A 21,029-nucleotide genomic window follows, 5' to 3' on the forward strand; every position below is an offset into this window, starting at 1 on the left:
GGTAGTTCAGCAGCAGAAAATTTATTTATGTATAGCACATTAAAAGCCAAAAGTTACATAACTCTTCAGTAGATGCACAAAAAGCATTTGGTAAAATCTAAGTCATTCTTGGTTTTTTAAAAAGACAACTTTTTATTTATTTATTTTATTATTTTTATTTTTTAAACTTTACATAATTGTATTAGTTTTGCCAAATATCAAAATGAATCCGCCACAGGTATACATGTGTTCCCCATCCTGAACCCTCCTCCCTCCTCCCTCCCCATACCATCCCTCTGGGTCGTCCCAGTGCACTAGCCCCAAGCGTCCAGTATCGTGCATCGAACCTGGACTGGCATCTCGTTTCATACATGATATTTTACATGTTTCAATGCCATTCTCCCAAAACTTTTTAGAAATTATCAGTAGAAGGAAATGTCCTTCATCTAGTACAGCTTATTAAAAATATCTTTTAATGGTTAAACTGATTCCCATTAAACTAGATAATGAGATAAGGAGGTTTGCTATCATCATATTACAACATAGTCTCATTAGACTATGAAAAGGGAACTGTGAGGATTAGAAAGAAATAAGCAAAATATCTTTTTTTGCTGATGGTATGATTATCTACTAGAATATACAACTCTAAACTATTAGAACCAACAAGAAAATTCAAAATTGCTAGATATGAATAACATAGATGGAGAGCTTTCTGACATGCCAGTAAGATGCATAGGAATAAATGTAGTCAAACATGTGTAAGATCATTATCTAGGAAATTTGAAGTTATCTTTTAAAAGCATAAAAGAAGATTTGAACAAATGAGCTACACTGTGTTGATGTATAGGAAGACTTAATATGGGAAAGATGTTAGTTCACAAATTAATCCACACATGCAATGCATTTGCAGTAAAAAAAAAAAAAAAAAAAACCAACCCAGTAAGGTATTCTTGTGCTGCTTGATAAGCTGATCTTAAAATTCATAAGGATAAGCCAAAGGCCAAGAATAGTAAAATAAATTTTGATGAACACTTGCCCTGCTTGATACTGAAACTTACTGTGAAGCCATAGTGATTAAGACAGTGTGGGATCAACACGGGGATAAATGGAAGAATGGAACAGAAGGCTCAGAAGTAGACCTACATGTAATTGGATATTTATATCATATGTCAGTGGGGAAATGATGTTCAGTTCAACAAATGATGCCAGTACAGTTCGTTATCTGCAGGAAACAAATTAAGAATATTCACTGAATATACACCAAAATATATATTAAATATTTAAGTACAGAAAGCAAAACTAGAATTTTTAGAAGGCACATATCCCAGTAATTCTATTTCTAGGTATCCACTCCAGAGACAATTTTGCACACATATGTGGGGAGAGGTACAAGAACGTTTAGGGCTTCCCAGATGGTGCTAGTGGTAAAGAACCTGCCAGCCAGTGCAGGAAGCATAAGAGACATGGCTTCCATCCCTGGGTTGGAAAGACCCCCAGGCGGAGGGCATGGCAACCCACTCCAGTGTTCTTGCCTGGAGAATCCCATGGACAGAGGATCCTGGCAGAGTCGGACACAACTGAAATGGCTTAGTACGCACACATGCACAAGAATGTTTATTGCAGCATTGTTTGTAATAACAAAAAGAATTAGAAACATCATTTGGTTCCTCACACTAAATATATGAAAGTTGGAAACATACAATATAAAGTTCACTGATCATGTGAACTCACTGTGTTCTAATAGTAAAAATAAGCATGAGAACAACAGATACCAGATCCGTAAGGTGGTTATCTCGGGGAGGGAGGAAGGAAGGGTTGGAAAGGAACTAGAGGAGGAGCATATAGGGATGCTGGCAGTATTCATTTTTATTTAAAACAAAGAACAAATATGGGGAAATGTTAGTATTTAAGTGTTGAATGATAGATACGTGTTTTTATGTCATTCTCCTGTTTTTCTATATGTTTCAAATATTTTCACAAAATGAAACTTCCTAAAGCAAAAAAATATTTTCAGTGAATTTTCTTTTTCTTACCAAAATATGAGTCAATTCAATAATGTATTTATGCTGTTTAGTTTATAATGTGTAGTACGTGGTGTGGTAAAGATGCCATTATAAATCTGGACTGACTAACAGTTATTCATTGAAATATTGTTATTCAAGGTAGAAAGAGGGGTGAAGTGACGCTTATTGGTTGGACTTTGTACTGTTAACAGTAACTCAGCTGTTCTTGCCTGTTAGTTTGCCTACAGGACAGTGTGCTAGCTTTCTGGAAACATGGAATGCAAGGTAGAAGTTTTAGGTCTAACGAGGTAAGTGATCCTTTTGAAAATTACAATCATTAAATAGTCCTGAAGCACTGGCAAATTCTACATCACAGAGTTTTCTTTAACTTTGGAAAATTCCTGATTGGTGCAATGAAATGTTAACATTTTCTGTATTCAATTCAGTGATAAATTCAAGAGCGCATACTTTATAGCCCCCTCTCTCTGTCCATTAAGTCAAACAAGTTCATTGCATTATTTTATGTGCTTCCAGATAAGCACCCTTATATTCAGAACAGGAGCTTGCTAAATACTGCTAAAAGTGAGCCAGCTCTGATATTCTTTCAACTTTCCAAGACCATCACCTGGAGCAAGAGTGCAGATGCGGGTTTGCTCTGTCCCTGAAGCGCCTTTCCTACTTTGTATATCAGAAAAATGACCAGTGTAGGCTCCAAGTAAAGGGTTTCCCTGGAAGTCAACTTGCCTCCTATTTCTGGTACCCTTATCTCATTATCCTTCCTTCCTTAATTTAACTCCAAGTCATACGACGTATTCTGGAGAAGGCAATGGCAACCCACTCCAATACTCTTGCCTGGAAAATCCCATGGCTGGAGGAGCCTGGCAGGCTGCAGTCCATGGGGTCGCTAAGAGTCAGACACGACTGAGCGTCTTCACTTTCACTTTTCACTTTCATGCATTGGAGAAGGAAATGGCAACCCACTCCAGCATTCTTGCCTGGAGAATCCCAGGGACGGGGAGCCTGGTGGGCTGCCGTCTATGGGGTTGCACAGAGTCGGACACGACTGAAGCGACTTAGCAGCAGCAGCATACAACGTATTCAATTTAGTTCATCATTTATGCCAGAAAGTGCTGGTGTTATAACATGAGCAAGACTTGGTACTTGTCCCTTAAAATATTACAGGCAAGTAAAATCATCCTGAGTTCTTTCAGTAACCCCACGCCAGTTTCAGTAGTAAGACTTCTACTTGAGCATTGGAGGGAAAGGAAAACAGTAGGTGCCTTGAGTAAGAAAATAGCTTATTTGTGTTTTAAACTGTTACGTGTTAAGCTCAGAACATTTCTCCTGACCAGTAAACGGTACTGGTAGAATGATCCTGAGTGTGGGTTTCAGAGAAGATCCTGGGGTTCAGTCTCAGTTTTCCTCTTCAGTAACTGTGTGACCTTGGCACTTCACTTAACTTCTCTTTGCCTGTATTTCTTCATCTGTGAATTGAGAATAACAGTATAGTACTTACCTCATAGGGTTGCTAAAAGAAAGGAAATAATTAATGTGCTTGGCATAATGCCTAGCCTATAGTATGTATTCAAGAAAGGTGGCTGCCAGTATGTTTCCAAGAGTTACTCCCACAAGAGGGCTCACCTCTCAGGAAGATTTTTTTTTTAATCACCTGAGGGAATGGAACCTAGAGATAAGAATCGTCAACAGCTAATAAACACCAGACAGAGAAAGAAAAGCATCGTAGGCTGGATAGAAGAGAATGGTTTAAAAAAAATTAGTTTGTCCCAAAATATCCTGAGGCACTTTTTCAGATGCTTAGATACCCCTTACTAAATACAACCCCTCCAAAAATGGTCTGTCCTTTAAGTAGGCAAATCCCAAAATACATTGACAATCAGTGATGATGAACTGCTACTATTGAAGTGAGCATGTTAGATCCTTCAGGCGTGCTGAGTTACAAAAGAAGTCAAGAATCACTGCTGTTTCCAGAATAATTTTATTTTCAAAATCAAATTGTTTTTTTCAGCCTACCAGATTTTGGGGGAGGCTACTGCCATTATAATTGGGAATGTTTTGCATTTAATAAGCAATAAACAGTGGGTTTATCTTTCTCCTGTAGACTTATTCTTAACTCCCCAATTGGTACTTGGTCACACTGAGGACTTCTTTAAAGATGTATGCCATCAGAAAATATTATTTCAGGAGACTAGGAAAGAAATGGGAAAGAGAATTGTTATCTACTGAGCATTTCCTTAACTAGGCATTAAACCCACTATAACTTACAGGAATATGCAAGATACCACTGAAAGGTAGATACTGTCTATCCCTTTTGGCAGAAGATAAACCATTTCCAACAAGTTACATACCTTTTGCAGTCGTCACTACTAGTAGGTGGGAGAACTCGGATTGAAACTGGGATCATGAGTTTGGCCCGTCGCACTACACTGCAGCCTTTTAAGTGGAAGGACCAGATGCGAGGGCCTTACTGCTGCGAGAGCCTTGCTGTCAGCATTAGGGTAGCTGATAAGAGGTTTCTGATAAATAAAGTGGACTAGGTGCTTTGCTTTTAAATTTTTCCCTGGGAGCCTATATTCCATTTACTACTTTCATGTTTTATGATTGATTCAAAATAATCCATATTTTTCCTAGACTAACAAATGGACATACCTGTGTGCTGACTTGAGAAAGTTAATGGTGATACAGGGGTTCCGTTTCCATCTTGGGAATTATATTTCTTTTCTATAGAGTTATAAATTAAATGCCCATATAAAATTCTGTATTTTTCATTTCAGAAGTTAAATTGGTATTTTCATTGAACAGGTAACACAAGAAATTTCAGATAGCACAAGAATTTTCAGACTACTTGGATCTGACAGGTAGGAAAAGTGGTTGTATTAAATACATAGTTCTAAACATATTTTATAAATCCAGCATAAAACTAGTTTATTTTTCAAGAGAATTGGAATTTCTGCAGTAATATATTCAAGATTATATTTTTCATGCTATAAGTATTCACAGAAAGTTATGAAGCCTTTGACAATGAGCCTGATCTTCCAAGTAGCAGGAATACATAGATGTTGTCAGTACTAGTTTTGCATTAAACATAATACCTCAAATATGATTTACAACACAAGAGAGGAAATACCATATGCTAGCAAACAGAGAAGTTTTTAGTTATAGGACCAAATAGGATCTGGGGTTCTATTTTGATTTATTTTCTGACTCTTGAACTACACATTGTTTTTAGAATTCATAATAAGAATTAAGTTCCCCCTACTTATTCCTAGTTACAGGTTTTACCCCCTCTGGCTCTTAGAACAACACTGGCTTAGAAGAGAGTGGTGGGCAGCAAAATTACTTCCCAGACCTAGAACTGCCTCTTTAATCATAGTGATTTGCAAATGATTTCTGCCCACATAGCAAATAAGCAGCATTTATTAGAGGCATATAATGAAGCAGTGGAAAAATTTTCTGGTAACATTAGTTTGTAAGAATAACTTTGTTTTGTTATATGTTTTTTATGTGTTTGTTTACTATTTTAGGGTCGTGGTTTTGGAAAGTAGGCCAACCGATAACCCCACAGCAAATAGCAATTTGTACATCCTGGCGGGTCATGAAAACAGTTACTGAGAAGTGTGCTCTGACAGTGAACTATAGGAAGGAAGAACACTACCACTGCAACATTATCGGACGCTTGAAGCTGTGCAGAAGCGCAGTTACCTGGCTTCAGTTCCTTGTAATTTATTGTGGCATGAGACAAGATGGGGCAATTTTTTGTTTTAAGTGGTATGGATATATTTAGCATATTGAACCACACAAGTGCTTAATTCATTGTTATGTAATCTTTGTACATATAGGCAGTATTTTTCTGTGAAACTTCATATTGCTGAAGACACACACTAAGAATTTATGTAGATAATGTACTTTTATGAGATGTACAAGTAAGTGTCTTATCTGTACAGATGTAAATGTTGAAAATGCAATTGGGATTAATATTTTAAGAATTCTTTAGTATATTCTTGGGTGTGGCTATATTACAAAATGGGATGCTGGCAATGAAACCGTACCTTTAACACTATTGTATTTTTATTATATGTAATTTAGTAATATGAAGATAAATCTTGTAACTTTTAAAATTGTAATGGAGGCTGTAATCATTTTATAATCTTGTTTTTAATTTTAATGCAAGTACACTGGTGTGTTTATATTTGCACAAAGTATTGATATGTGATGTATTAAGTCACAAAAGTAAGCTGTGACATTGTCAATATGCATTTGGCTCCACAACATCTTTTATAAATGTATTTGGATTGTTTTCTATGTGAAACAAACCGATTAACCCCTTGTTGTAGTAACTGGTCTTTTTTATATTTCAGGAGAATCCTATAAGATTGCTTGTCTCTGCTTAAAAACAATACCTTTGAACACTTTTTGAGTCACAGAATAGCGGTACCATGATGCAGCACTGCAGTTTGTCTGGGTTACAGTATGCACAGAGTATGTTAGCATTATCAAAGAGTCCACACTAAACATGTCATATAATCACTTTGAAGAAATATAACATTCCATAGAGGGAATCAGTTCAAATTTCTAGTGGAATTTTTACTTTTGTTGGCCTTATTTTATGATCATTTTCATGTTTCTTTTGATTTAGAGTATTAACACTTGGCCAAAATAATTTAGTTACTACCTCATAGAAACAATATAATGGTTACTACACATCACAGGAACTTAGTTTTGGTTAAAGTCATTTTTGATTGCTTTTTTCCCAGTGGAATATGTATATACCAAGTTTTAGAAAAATGCACACTTTTGGCTGTTTTTTGGTATATGTTCTTTATATTTTAATGTGAGTATATACACAAAGAACAAACTAAATTGTGATTTATGGTCTTCATTTATTTTAATTGACAATGCTTTTAAATATGTTCCTGATTGTACATAGTGTAAAATAAACATGTTTTTTAACATGCTGTTGTATAGTAGCTTGTCATCTGGCTTAATCTGTATATAGTAAGATTAAAACATATTAAGGAGAAAAGTGTTTTTAATTACTCTGCATTAAATCCTTAAGTAACCATTGTGATCCTTCAGATCTTGATATTTTTATTTGATCTGTCATCTAAATTTCATAAAAGAGTAATATTCCCACATTTGAAGGCTCTTCAACTTTCTGATCAGGAAAATCACAACATTCATAATTTTTTAGTTGGAGAAGTCAACAAACTGCATTCCTGGGCCCAGTCCTGCTTAAGTGAAGTTTACTAGGACAAATACATTTACATGTTGTCTACAGCTGCTTTCACCAAAAAAAAAAAAAAAAAAAGACAGTTTTCCCCAAAAAAGTACATGACCCACAGAGCCAAGATATTTACCATCTGACCATTTATAGAAAGAGTTTGCTGACTCCTGGGTAGAGAAAGGAAAGGAGAATGCTGGGGAATGCAGTTCTGAAGGCAAGGAGGGCAAAGTTAGATGTAAGAAAAACGAGTTGGGGACTGAGAGGTGGGTGACATTTCAACTCTTGTCAATGCTTCTGCCTGTTATTATGACCTTGGATAATCTTGACTCCAGAACAGTTTCCTTATCTAAAACTGACTTCTAAATCATAGAGATGTTAAAAATCATAGCAGTCGTGTATATTTATCACTTTGCCCAAATACATTGTGACTAATCTTAGCATTAATAATAATGATTGTTTTAAGGTTTCCTTGATGGCTCAGACGTTAAAGAAATACAGGGAAACCCGAGTTCGATCCCTAGGTCAGGAAGATCCCCTAGAAAAGGGAATGGCAACCTATTCCAGTATTTTTGCCTGGGAAATCCCATGGACAGAGGAGCCCAGTGGGCTATAGTCCATGGAGTCGCTAAGAGTCGGAGACGACTGAGCGACTAACACAGTGACTGTTTTAAAAACAGATCTTTATCAGTATAACATGATCATCAGTTTGTTGAAAAACAGATTTCATGGAAAAGATTTTTAAGAAATCAATATTCTGTCCTTGGCATTTATTGATCAGGTTGTTGATCCTTTACCTGGGCCACGTATTTCTAGTTTCCAAATCCTGTAAATTACATAAAGGGTCACATCTCAAAAAAATGTAACCTTCACATTTAACTGTCAAACCATTTCAAAATATTTCCAGAAGATAAAGTATACAACTGGTTGTATGTTACACACGGGCTTTTTAAAACTACAGACCCCTGGAATCAGTCTTTGAGGAAGGGCTCAGTAGCCATATTTTTATAAAGTTATACAAATGACTCTGATGTACAGTGCTTCATGAGAACCACTGGCCCAATGTTGACCTTAAATCAGTGTTTCTGAGTGTGATCCAAGTATCCCTTGACTGAGAAAGAATAATCAGTGGTGACACTCAAGAATGCAAATTTGAGAGCTCCACCTACCAACTTTTGATTGAGAATCTTTATTTAGTAAATAGGAAGACAGTCCCTAACTGAAATGTTGGGAAAGATTTTATTTCATTGAAATTCAGAGTTGTCTATTCTTGTGAGCTAGTTTCTTGGACATTGATGTTGAAAATGATACCAATTTTTCTAGGCCTTATTGGCATCATTCATCTTGCTAGTGTGTTACTGATTTCAGTAGAGATCAGGAAATAAAGGACAGGCATCACTTTTTACCGTAGATGAAAGTGTGCTATACTAAATAGTGGGTAAACACTAAAGAGTATTACATGAGGGAATATAATAATAAGTGCCCAATGAATGTGTTTGTGCTGTTCCACATATTTTCCATAGATTCTCCCATGGAAGCCCCAAAACAGCCAATGAGGTAAGTATCATTAATGCCGTATTACAGATGAAGAAACTAAGGCACTGAAAGATTAAATAACTTGCCCAAGAATATAGCTGGGAAACAGTGGAGCTAGGATTTGAACCTAGGCACTTAGTTCAGAGTGTATACTCTCAACTACTATGCTAAGCTGTGTACTACACAGAATATATCCACTACCCTCTGAAATACACTCTAGCCATTTCTGCCCTGAAATTACACTTACTTTCTCTAGGAATTGGATTTCAGAATCTGATTTTCATGGTCTCTTTGCAGCAAAAGAAATTAACTTTCTGTCTTTTAATTTTTCACTTTATCAAAAAAGATTTTCCTTATTCAAAGTGTTTTGTGTAAGAATAAAAGGATTTGCATATAATTGATTTTACCGTTAAACCTTATGAAACACATCTAGTCAAAACTCATTACAAAGACTTGACTTTCCAAGTTTCCTCTGGTGAGATAATTGTTTAGCTAACAAACATTGATCATTCACAGTGGGTCCAAGTGCTTTACTGACACTGGGGAGAAGACAGAAGATCATCATTCCCAATATTCCAGGAGCACACTTGGATGAATAAATAGGTTTGAAGAACAATACAAAAGGCTGTGCCTAATTCTGCTTTGGGAAAAGAAAAGCCTTTATTGAATGTTATATATAAACCAGGTTGTTAATAGATGAGTTTATCAAGTGCAGAAAAAAATCAGGGTAGGGAGCTGTAGGCATATGCAAAAATGCTTATTCAAGGAATAGTGGCGTTAAATAAAGTAGAGCTCAGGGTGTGTGGAGCAGAGTAACAAGACATGCTAACATGCTACTGCCAAGCAGGGATGGGCCTATTTGTAAAGAGCTTCCTATTGAGAAGAGTAGTTCTAATAGTAACAGTTACAGAAACTGCAGAGGTTAAATACCATGATGAAAATAGCCATTGGCAAAAAAAAAAAAAAGACTTCCCTGGCAGTCCAGTGGTTAAGACTCCATGCTTCTAATGCAGGGGTGCAGGGTTTGATCCCTGACTGGGGAACTAGGATCCCACATGCCGTGTGATGTGGCCAAAGACAGAAAATAGGCGTTGGGTCTGTACCTAAGGTGATGTGATCTCTTGAATCCTTACTGGGAAAATTACCTATATAGCATGATGAGGGTAAAAATGATAGAAAAATAAGTTGATACAAGCTTATGTAGATTTGAGTTCAGTGGGATTATGTTTGGTCTTAAAGGCGAAGGAGGTAAAAGTTTCTAGTTTTGTTTTTGTCTCTGTCTTTTGTTTCTAAAGATGGGCAGAGATTAGAGGATATGTCTCAGCAAATGAAGGAAGTGGAGAATTGAAGATAGAGAAGAAAAAGGAAGAAGAGTTACCTCTGAGGGAATCAGAATAATCGACGTCCTAAATCTGGGCATAATTGGGGAGCATTTTACTGAGGCCAAAGTGTGTATGTGCTCATTAACAACATAGTGTTCCCACGTTCATCTTGTAAACGAGTAGACTTTAGAAAAATTATCTTTTTCCAGTGTTAGTACCTATGACCCCATATAGCATTCATCACATTACTTGTTTGCTTGACTTGCTTCCCTACTGGGTGGCAAACATGTCTTTCACTCTGAATCAGCCCCACATAATAGTAACAATGCTTGCTGAATTATCAAAACAGCAGCGATGGACCGCAACTAATAGATAAAGCTACTTGTTTCGGAAAAGCCTTAAATCTGCTGAGAAGCTATGTGGACACTAGGGCAGAACCAAAGAGGAACGATTAAGAATAGAGGATCTGGCCACCTCAAGGTCTATGCCCAGGTAGGGAAACGGCCTACTGTAACTTCAATGCTAACTTTCAGTGCTCCTGAGGCCTGGGATAGGAACAGTACTTGGTGTGATCGCAATGTTCTGGAAAAGTTAAAACGTTCCCCGAGTGCCTCCTTCAGGGCAGCTTAACAAAGGTTCCGAGAGGAGAAACTGCGGCTGCGTCCACACTCTGCTGTTAAGGGCTGGCCCACAGGTGACCCACCGAGATGCTGAACCCAGGCCGCGAATTTCCCTGCGGCGGGCGCCGGGGGAACCCGCTCCGGAAGCCGCCCTGCCCTGCGCGGCCTGAGCGTCCGGTTGCCCGGGAGACGCCGCGCGGGGGCTGCCTGCGCACAGCGCCCAGCGCCGGAGTCGCTGCGCCGGGGCCGCTAGAGGCTGCGTCGCCGTCGCCCCGTCTGAGCCGTAAGTCCGGCGGTTGGGAGGCAGGTGGGTCAGGGGCGGGGCGATGGAGAGAGAAACGGGGTCTGGATGGAGGTTTCCAGAGAAGGGAAGGTTCCCTGAGAGAAGGGGAGCGGGGGAGCCTTCCCGATTGGCCTCCTCGGAGGGACAGACAGGGATGGGCGAGGGCCCAGAGGCGACGGGTGGCGCCAGCCGACTGTACGACCCACCTGGTACGGGCCCTCGGGGCAGCGGAGCGGCTGTGCTTGGGAACATCGACCCCTGGCGTGCCGAGAAGCTGGACTGTCATTAAATGTGTGGTCGAGGCTAGTTTAGAAGCCTGGAAATCAAGTGGATTACGCCAGACTTTCAGATCTGTTACGTGTTCACATGAAATGTGAGGCTTTTAAACAAAGTTCGTTTCTTGGATTATGTGAATGATGTGGTCTTTGGTTTCCTGGGGTGCTCTTAGTTAATCCTGTTGTATTGTCACGAAGACAGGTTTTTAAACGGGTGTGTGTACTTCTGAAGTTCTGCGATTTGGTATGATGTTTATAAGACAGACGGAGAATGGTTTTATAGCCCATTTTTCCGGTCAGTTTTATTAAATATAAATACATGTTTGTTGCATTGCAAATAATAACAGCGTAGCGGACTGTGACTTTTAGCGTGTAGAATCTGTAACTTGTCTTGGTCTTCAAAGGGTCTCCTTACTCCCCTATTCATAATGCCACGATTTACCTGTTTCCTATAGACTTTTAGATTAGGAAATTAATATGTTTTTTCACCCCATTTCCTCTCCCTTTCTTAATTTTGTTTTCCTTCTCTCAGTATTTTCTTTAAAGGCTAGCTTGAACCCTCGTGACCTGCCTTGTGGTACAATCATGGCAAATAATCTGCCCCTAAATGTTTTCTTAGTTTGTATGTGCATCCTTTTGCAAATCCTCAAGACTAAGGAAGATAAATAGAACATTTTCAAAGAATTTAATGATCCGCTCAAGTATCTACCTGTCTGCCTCATATTCACCAGTCGGCCCAAGTCTGTACCTGTTTTTGCCTTAGTACACAGAACTTCATTAACTTTAATAGTCAAACATTTGGTAGATTAGCCAAGAGGTACATAGGTTCAGATTGAAGGTGACTAATGACTGAAAAATATTCTCTGTCAGTTGCTTCTATTCACTGCAGATAACTGTCTCACTGTTTAATATTGATTTCCTGCCCAGGTATTATATTAACAACCAAAATGTATTACTGCTTTTGTTTAAAGCAGAAAGGTACATATTTAGTGGAAAGGTTAGCAAATAAAATTACGCTATGACTGAAACAGACAGGTCGAGCACCTACTGTGTGCCAGACAGTGGGCAAACAAAGTACCTCAAGTGCAGTAAGTAATATGTAAAAAAGGAGTGAGGAAGTTGTTAACTCAGTATGTGTGGTGAGAAAGGGCTTGCCTTTGGGGATCAGGGAAATGATAAGTAGAAAAGGCATTTGAGTTGAACTGCAAAAGATGAAAAGGGTTTGGGGGTCAAACCTTCCAAGCAGCGTGTAAGCAGAGACTTAGAGACTTGACAGTGTTTGGGGAAAAAATCTGAGAAGCACTGGCGGGGAAGGTACATTGGGACCAGTGTTGAAAGGACTGTAAATACCATACTACAATTTGAACTTTATTCTGTGACAGTAGAAGCTATAGCCATTTTTGAGAAAGGACGATCTCTGATTATATTGATGTTTGAGAAAGATGTTTTGCTGTCATTGAACTAGATAGGCAGAAAAAAAGTGAGTTGACACTATAGTCCCCCTATATATAGGTTCCTAAAATAGCTCTATTTTGGTATAATAATTTCAAACCTGAAAGCATAGTACAGTGAACTCCTATACATTTATATCCTTTAATTGTTTACATTTCACTCTATTTTTTATTGCTTTCTTTCTCTCTTTGTGTGTGTATTATATATATATATATGCATATTAATTTTTCTGTGCTGTTTGAGAGTACATTGTAGACATCCTGTCCCTTTAAACAGTTCAATGTTTATTTCCTAAGAACTGGGACATTATCTTATATAACCTCAGTAAAGATTACCAAAATCAGGAAATCTGATATCTGACCTACAATCAGTATTTAGGTTTCACCAGATATCCCAGGATGATTCTTTATAGTTACGATTTTCCCCATTCCAGAACCAAATTCCAGATCACGCATCACATTTCATTTTTTGCTTCTCTTCACTCTCCTTCAGTCTGAAACAGTACTTTGATCTTTGCCTTTCATGACCTTGATATTTTAAGAACACAAGCCAGTTATTTGTAGAATGGTCTTCAGTTTGGCTTTGTCTACTATTACCTTATAATTATATTCAGGTTTCCATTTTTTGGCATAAGTATCACAGAGGAGATCCTGTGTCCTTCTTAGTGGCTCATATGACTCTCCTAGAAATTTCATGTAAATGCGATCATGTGTGTTCCTTGTGTGTGTGTGGCTTTTCTGACATAGCATTATGGGGTTTTTAAAAAATATTTAACATATTATAGCATGTATCAGTACTTTGTTCCTTTCTATTTTGTTTTTAATTTTTATTGTAGTGTAATTGATTTACAGTATTGTGTTAATTTCTTTGTTCTTTTCTATTACTGGTATTTTGAATTGAATGAAATGAATGGTATTTCATTGCATGGATACTCATTCATCAATTGATGGTTTGCTTTCAGTTTAGGACTCCTATGAGTAATGATACTATAAATATTTTGGAAATTCCCTGGTGGTTCAGTGGTTAGGAATTAGTGTTTTCACTGCGGGGACCTGGGTCCACCCCTGGGCCCAGCCACGAGGCACATCCTTTTAATTTCTTTTACTTGACTTATTGCACTGATGAGAACTTTCAAAACAATGTTAAGTAGTGGTGGTGAAAGCAGACATCTTTTTCTCAGTCTTAGGAGAGAAAGATTAAGCCTGATGCTGCTACTGCTACGTCGCTTCAGTCGTGTCTGACTCTGTGCGACCCCATGGACTGCAGCCTACTAACTGTAGGTTTTTCACAGATCTCCTGTAGGGAATTCCCTTCTAATACAGTTTGTTGAGATTTTTATTGTGAATGGATGTTGGATTTTTGTCATATCTACTGAGATGCTGCTTTGTCATATTAATATGATGTTTTGCGTTACTAATTTTTAGATATTAAAATAACTTTGCATTCCTGAGATAAATCCTTTGTAGTCATGGCATACATCCACCTTATATGTTTCTACTAATTTTGTTGAGGATTCTTAAATCTATGAGAATAATGATCTATAGTTTTCTTGTGATTTCTTTTTCTGACTTTGTATCAAGGTTAATATTGGCCTTACAGAAGGGGCTGGGAAATGTTCTTTCCTCAATTTTTTAGAACAATTTGTGAAGAGTTGATATTAATTCTTCTTGGTGTTTGGTAGAGTTCATCTGTGAAGCCATCTGAGCCTGGACTTTTCTTTGTAGGTAGATTTTTAATTACCAATTCAGTTTCTTTTATTTTTTAAGGGTGTAATCAGATTTTCTATTTTTCCTTGAGTTAGTTTGATATTTTGTCTTTTTAGGCATTTGGTCAACCAAGGTATCTAATGTGGTTGCTTAAAGTTGTTCATAATATTCTGTTAATCTTCTTCTATAGGGTGGTTCTGATTTTGGTAATTTTTCTTTCTTTTTTCTTAGTCCATCTAGATAAAAGTCCATTAATTTTATTGATCTTTTTAAAGATCGAGTTTTTTCTTTTATTGATTTTTTTGTGATTGTTTTTCTGGTGAAGAGTTGGTCAGTGAGCATGTTGCTGTTCCCTTGTATGTGAATCATTTTCTCTCACTGTTTTTGAGAGATCTCTTCATCTTTGGTTTCCAGAAGTTTATGATTTATCTAAGTATGGATCTCTTCACGTTTATCCTACTTGGGGATTTATTAAGCTTCTTGAATCTGTAGTTAGTGTTTTCCATTATGTTTAGAAAGGTTTGGGCCATTATTTCTTCAAATGTAATTTTCTACCCCTTTGTCTCACTCTCTCTTTCTGAGAAATCTCATTACATGTATATTGGTACTGTTGATTTTTGTTCCAGAAGTCTGTTCATCTTAAGGCTTTTGTCTGTCTTTCCAACTGGTCATTTTTTATTAACCTGTTGTCAGATTTACTGACTCTGTCTTCTGCCATCTCAGATCTGCTACTGAACCATCTAGGGAATTTTTCAGTTAGATCTTTTGACCCTAAAACTCCCATTTGGTTCTTTTTTATGCTTCTCATTCTTCTGTGGAGATTCCCTGTTTATCTGAGTCATTGTTGTCATATTCTCTTTTCGTTATTTAAATTACTTGAACATATTTATAAAAGCTGATTTTGAAGTCTTTGTCAGCAAAATCCATCCACTCAGAATTCATTTTTATTGACTTTTTCCCTGAGTATAGGTCACACTTTCCCTTTTCTTAGCATGCTGCATAATTTTTTATTGAAAATTGGACATTTTAGATAAATATTATCCAGAAATTCTGGATTCTGATTTTCTCCCCTGGGTTTTTGTTGGTTTTTTTAATGGGTTGATTTTTGGTTTTGCATTCTGCCTGTATTTCAGAGTCCATCTCCTCCCATATGTGTGGCTGCTAATGTTTCTATTCAGTGTGTTAGTTTTTTAGCCTGGCTTTCTAGAAGTCACCACTGTCTTGCAGAGCTTAGTGGTCGCCAATAATTTGGGCAGTGGTGGTACTCAGACATCTCTAGCCATAAGTCTTCCACGTCTTCTAGGAAATCAGTATGTGGGTTGGAGAGAGGATTCAAAATTCAATCAATCCTCCAACCTGCCAAGCTTTAACTTTTTTTAAGACCTTCTTTGATCTTCCCCGTGTGTGGAAAGCTAATCTAGCCCCTCTGTGGTTCTCTCATTTTTAGGATCTTCCCATAAATCCCTTGGCTGGTCTACACCTCACCCGCATGAGAACCTCATTTTAAGGCTTGAAAAACTGTTTTCTCTCCCATTTGTTTCATATCAATTCATAAGAATTTCACTGACGTTGTCACAGGTTTTCATCTTCTGAGGTATATCAAACACACCGCCTCGGGAGCAAGGCTGCTGGCTCATGACCCGTCCACACTGGCCTTATTACTGCCCTCATTGAACTGGGGGCAGGGGTAGCGGAGGAATGATGGAAGCCTCAGGCAAGAAGCCGCAGACCCCACTGTTCTTAAGTAGCCTTCTAGCAGCGTATCATAAATAAATACTTCCCCATTTGCTTTTTGCTTCTGTGCAGTTTCCAGATCCTGAAAATTGTTGTATTTTTGTTTTTGTTTCTTGGACAATTTTGCTTAGTGTTATACTTGTGTTTTAGGAAGAAAATTTGCCAATCTCTTTACCCCACCATAGTGGTCAAAGTCTGACCTCTTGTGCTTTTCTGTGGGATTAAAAAAAAAAAAAAAAACTTCCTCTATTTCCTATACTTAAACCAGTCTAGATTCTCAATCCCTAATTGGACAAATTTTGGTAAACTCTGTCTTTTGAGGAAATTATCCATTTCATCCAAGTTTTCATATTCATTTGCATAAATGCCTACAAAATAGTCTCATGATATTTTAAAAATTCTTCTGTTTTGATGGTTATTCCCTCTTGTGATTTTATTTTACATATTGTTATTTCTCCTTTTTTCCTTCATTAAGTTAGGTAATGATTTGTCTGTTTTAAATTTCTCAAGGAACCAGGATTTAGGTTTATTAATTAGATTTACTGTTTTATGTTTTCTTTGATTTATTAATTTCTATTTCAGTTTATTAATTTATTGTTTCCCTTTTTGTGCTTTACTTTGGTTCATTTTGTATTTGCTTTTCTATATTTTTAAATTTTGAACTTAATTTGTTAATTTTTAGCCTTCTATCTTTTTTCTATATGTTTGTTTTGATCTCTGGCTTTTCTTCTCTTTACTGCTTTATGACAGGGTACTTCAACTGTGTTATTATTTTAGATCAGAGTGGTGTTTATCATGGGGGTCTGTCCTGCACCTTGAGGAATGTTTAGCAGCATTCCTGGTCTCTGCATACTCATAAAAATATGTCTCCAGACCCTGAAAAATTCCCCTGGGGGCCAAAACCAACCCTAGTAGAGAACCACTACTTTAAATGTATCTTCTAGATTTTGATATGTTGTATTTTCATAATCATTTTTTTAAATTTTATTAGTTTAGTTTGTGTTTCCCTCTTTACCCAAGAGGTATTTAATAGAAGACTTTTTCACTTCTAGGTAGAAGATCTTTTTTTATTTTATGTTTTTAATTCTTGTTCCAATTTCTTGTTTGATATTTTATGACCAGAATGTTATTTATAATATTTCTACTTTTGAGATTTCCTGATGCTTTCTTTGTGACTTAATAATAATGACTGACACTGAAGCTGAAGATCCAATACTTTGGCCACCTGATGAGAAGGGCCAACTCATTGGAAAATAACCTGATTCTGGGAAAGATTGAGGGCAGGAGAAGGGGGCGGCAGAGGATGAGACGGTTGGATGGTATCATTGACTCAATGGACGTGAGTTTGAGCAAACTCCAGGAGATAGTGAAGGACAGGGAAGCCTGGGCAAGCTGCAGTCCATGGGGTCGCAAAGAGTCAGACATGCCTGAGCAACTGAACAGAAACAACAGTTTTTGTGACTAGTCCCTGTGTGCTTGATAAGAAGGTCCATTCCGTATTATCAGAGTATAAAATTCAGTTTATATCTCTCCTCTAGGTTCACTTTACTGCTTGCATTGTTTGGGTGTTCTGCAGAGTTACATATTTTGTGTTCACTGGCCTTGTCTTTTACCGCGTGATGTATTTAAGTCTCTCATTATTAATTTGTTTCTATACATGTCTCCTTGCATGCCCTAGAGTTTCTGCTTTACAACAGTAATTGCTGTGTTATTTGAGACTGTTATATCTACATTATGAATTTTTGCTCTTAGCATTAAAACCTGCCCCCTTTTGTCATATTTAATACTTTTTTTAGCTTTAATTTTACTTTGTCTGATACCAAGGTCACAAATTCCTTTCTTATTGTTTCCATTTGTCCTATATACCTTTTCCTGTCTTTACATTTTTAACCTTTCTGAATCACTTTATTTTAGGTGTGTCTCTTGCATATAGCTTATAACTGGATCTTGTTTTGTGAGCCATACTTAAAATTTTTCTCATTTAATAAATGACTTAAGCCCACTCATATTTACTGATACAACTTATTTTCGTTTCTATTCTGCCATATTGTTTTATGTTATAATTATTATGTGCAGAATGTAAAAATTTCTGAATTTCTCTATGTACTGTGTTAGATTTTTTTTTTCAATTTCTTTGGTATTTTGGAAAGCTTATATTTTTGTTTCAGTAGTTACCTTTAGACTAATGCCTTTTTTTTTTTTGGCAGAGCTGCACAGTTTGCAGAATTTTAGTTCCCTGACGGGAAGTGAAACGGCAGTAAAAGCACCAAGTGCTAACCACCAGACTGCCAGAGAATTCCCTAGACTAATACTTTAAAAAAAAAAAATTCTCATAGTCCTTGTTTTCTTATTTAACCTTTTGTTCTCTGGTTTGTCAAGTTTTTTTATAATTTTATTTATTTATTATTTATTTATTTGTTTTTGGCTGTGCTGGGTCTTCGTTACTGTGCGGGCTTTTCTCTAGGTGCGACAAGAAAGGGCTGCTCTTCATTGCAGCGCGTGGACTTCTCACGGCAGTGGTTCTTCTTGTTGCAGCGTATGGGCTCTTGGGCGTGAGGGTTGCAGTAGTTGGAGCTCATGGGCTCAGTAGTTGTGGTTCCTGGGCTCTGGAGCACAGGCTCTATGTGGCATACAGGCTTAGTTGCTGCATAGCATGTGGGACCTTCCCAGACCAGGGATCAAACTTGTGTCTCCTGCATTGGCAGGCGGAGTCTTTACCACCAAGTCCCTAAGGAAGCCCCCAGTTGTTTTTTGTTTTTTCTTAATATATCTTTTTATTCCTACCTGTTCAGTTATCCCAGAGAAGGCAATGGCACCCCACTCCAGTACTCTTGCCTGGAAAATCCCATGGGTGGAGGAGCCTGGTAGGCTGCAGTCCATGGGGTCGCAAAGAGTCTGACATGACTGAGTGACTTCACTTTCATTTTTCACTTTCATGCATTGGAGAAGGAAATGGCAACCCACTCCAGTGTTCTTGCCTGGAGAATTCCAGGGACGGGGGAGCCTGGTGGGCTGCTGTCTATGGGGTCGCACAGAGTCTGACACGACTGAAGCGACTTAGCAGCAGCAGCAGTTCAGTTATCCATGAACTTATTCTGCTTCCCTTTTCCCCCATTCTTTTAACAAATTTTTAGTTGCATTACTTCCTACACTATCAAAACTGGTAACATCTACAAGTTTTTACTTATATATTTATTCTTCTACTTTTGTACCTCCCTTTGTTTCAGTCTTTGAATATTTTAAATGTATACAAAGTCTTTGAATACACTGAATACATTAAATGTTCACTATAAGTCCTTTTGCTGAAGTTTTCCCAGTCAGCTCTTGGTTGGGTGAAAGTTATCCTCTCAGATTTTTTGAGAAGAGCTCAGGAATATAACATTACTGGAATTCTTGCTTGTTTTACACTGTTGGTCTATTTCCTTGAAGGACAGCTTGGCTGAGTTGAAATCCTTGGTTTTCACTTTCTTCCCTTGAATTTCTTCAAAATGCTGCTGCATTCTCACTTTGTGTTGTACGTTGCTCTTGATAAGTTTGACGTCACTCTAATTCTGTTACACTGAAGTTATTTAGTCTTTATGACTGGAGGCTATGAGAGTGTTTTCTTTATCTTAATAATTTTATTCAAATATGTCTCTGAATTGGTTGTTCTGAGTTAGTTAGCCAATTACCAGATGGGTCCTTTCAATATGTACATTCAGATCTTATTTCCAGAAGTTTTTCTTGGTTTATGTTCAAATATTGGTTCTATTCCATTATTTTGTTTTCTTTCTTAAGGAACTCTAGTTAACTTTTGTTGTATCTTCCTTGCCTATCTTCCATTCAACTGCTGTCTCTCTAAACTCGCTCCCTTCTTTCCCCCTCATTTTTAGCCTCTAAACTGCTAGTCTGCCTTTCTTTAATTTCCCTTCTTAAATTTTTATTTCTGTTCTCCTGTTGGCATCTTGTTATTTAGTCTCTATTTCTGAGATCATTTTTCTTTCTCTTCTCTTTCCTGAGTTAAATCAACTATCAATTTATTTTTTTATCAACATTGTATGTGTGTTAGTCGCTCAGTCGTGTCCGACTCTTTACAACTCAAGGACTGTAGCTGACCAGACTCCTCTATCCATGGAATTCTCCAGACAAGAATACTGGAGTGGGTAGCCATTCCCTTCTCCAGGGGATATTCCCAACCCAGGGATCGAACCCAGGTCCCCCACATGGCAAGCAGGTTCTTCACTGCTGAGCAATTTAAAGTGGTTCTTTCTATCTCCAAATCATTGTTAGAGGATATTTAAATCAGATATTGTGTTAGTTTTCTTCTGCTTCATGGTTAGGTTTTTTGGAAAGTTCTTTTGTTTTTTTTATTTTTTCAGTTGCACTGCTCTGCTTGCAAGACCTCAATTCCCCAACCAAGGGTTGAACTCAGGCCATAACAGTGAAAGCTCTGAATCCTAACCACTGGACAGCCAGGGAATTCCCTCAACCTATTTGTTATTCCTTTATCACTATTCCAGTGGAGAAGGAAATGGGAACCTACTCCAGTATTCTTGCCTGGAAAATCCCATGGACAGAGGAGCCTGGCAGGTTACCGTCCATGGGGTCAGCAAGAGTCAGACACGGCTTAAACGACTTGGCATGCACTATTCCAGGGAACTCCCTGGAATGATTTTATCAGCTGCGATGTTTTATTCTCATTTCTGTTCTCTTCTACTAATAATTTTGTGGGGAGATTACTTTTTTCTATTTTATTTCTTGGGCAGGTTTAGGCTTACAGTAATTGACAGCCATCCTAGTTCAAGGAAGCCTGCCGTGCTGCTGTGCTGAAGTGCAGTGTCTAATGGATTGTGCTTTCTTAGTGGTGGGAGGAAGGTTTACATAGCCTTCTGTTTCAGAAT

General features: G+C 37.7%; 2 protein-coding genes across 9 annotated transcripts in view; both read left to right on the plus strand.

Annotated features, from left to right (window-relative positions):
* The window catches only part of MAP4K3 (mitogen-activated protein kinase kinase kinase kinase 3), a 124,899-nt gene extending 117,876 nt beyond the window's left edge, over positions 1-7,023 (plus strand). For all 5 annotated transcript variants that reach the window (XM_010855562.1, XM_010855564.1, XM_010855563.1 and 2 more), the window contains 3 exons: positions 2,220-2,290; positions 4,803-4,858; positions 5,525-7,023. In XM_010855562.1, the coding sequence (XP_010853864.1) occupies positions 2,220-2,290; positions 4,803-4,858; positions 5,525-5,612 (215 nt within the window). In that variant the 3' untranslated portion in view covers positions 5,613-7,023. The remainder of the gene's footprint in view (positions 1-2,219; positions 2,291-4,802; positions 4,859-5,524) is intronic.
* Positions 7,024-10,899: 3,876 nt separating this feature from the next.
* Positions 10,900-21,029, plus strand: part of CDKL4 (cyclin-dependent kinase-like 4) — a 54,835-nt gene continuing 44,705 nt past the window's right edge. For 2 of the 4 annotated variants that reach the window (XM_010855567.1, XM_010855570.1), the window contains exon 1: positions 10,900-10,982. The gene's annotated coding sequence lies outside the window, so the exon portion shown is untranslated. Of the gene's footprint in view, positions 11,007-11,038; positions 11,356-21,029 lie in introns of those variants that run through there. The other 2 variants (XM_010855568.1, XM_010855569.1) reach the window with 2 other exon arrangements.

This window comes from Bison bison, unplaced genomic scaffold (assembly GCF_000754665.1).
Source record: "Bison bison bison isolate TAMUID 2011002044 unplaced genomic scaffold, Bison_UMD1.0 scf7180017864366, whole genome shotgun sequence".
NCBI classification, from domain to species: Eukaryota; Metazoa; Chordata; class Mammalia; order Artiodactyla; family Bovidae; genus Bison; species Bison bison.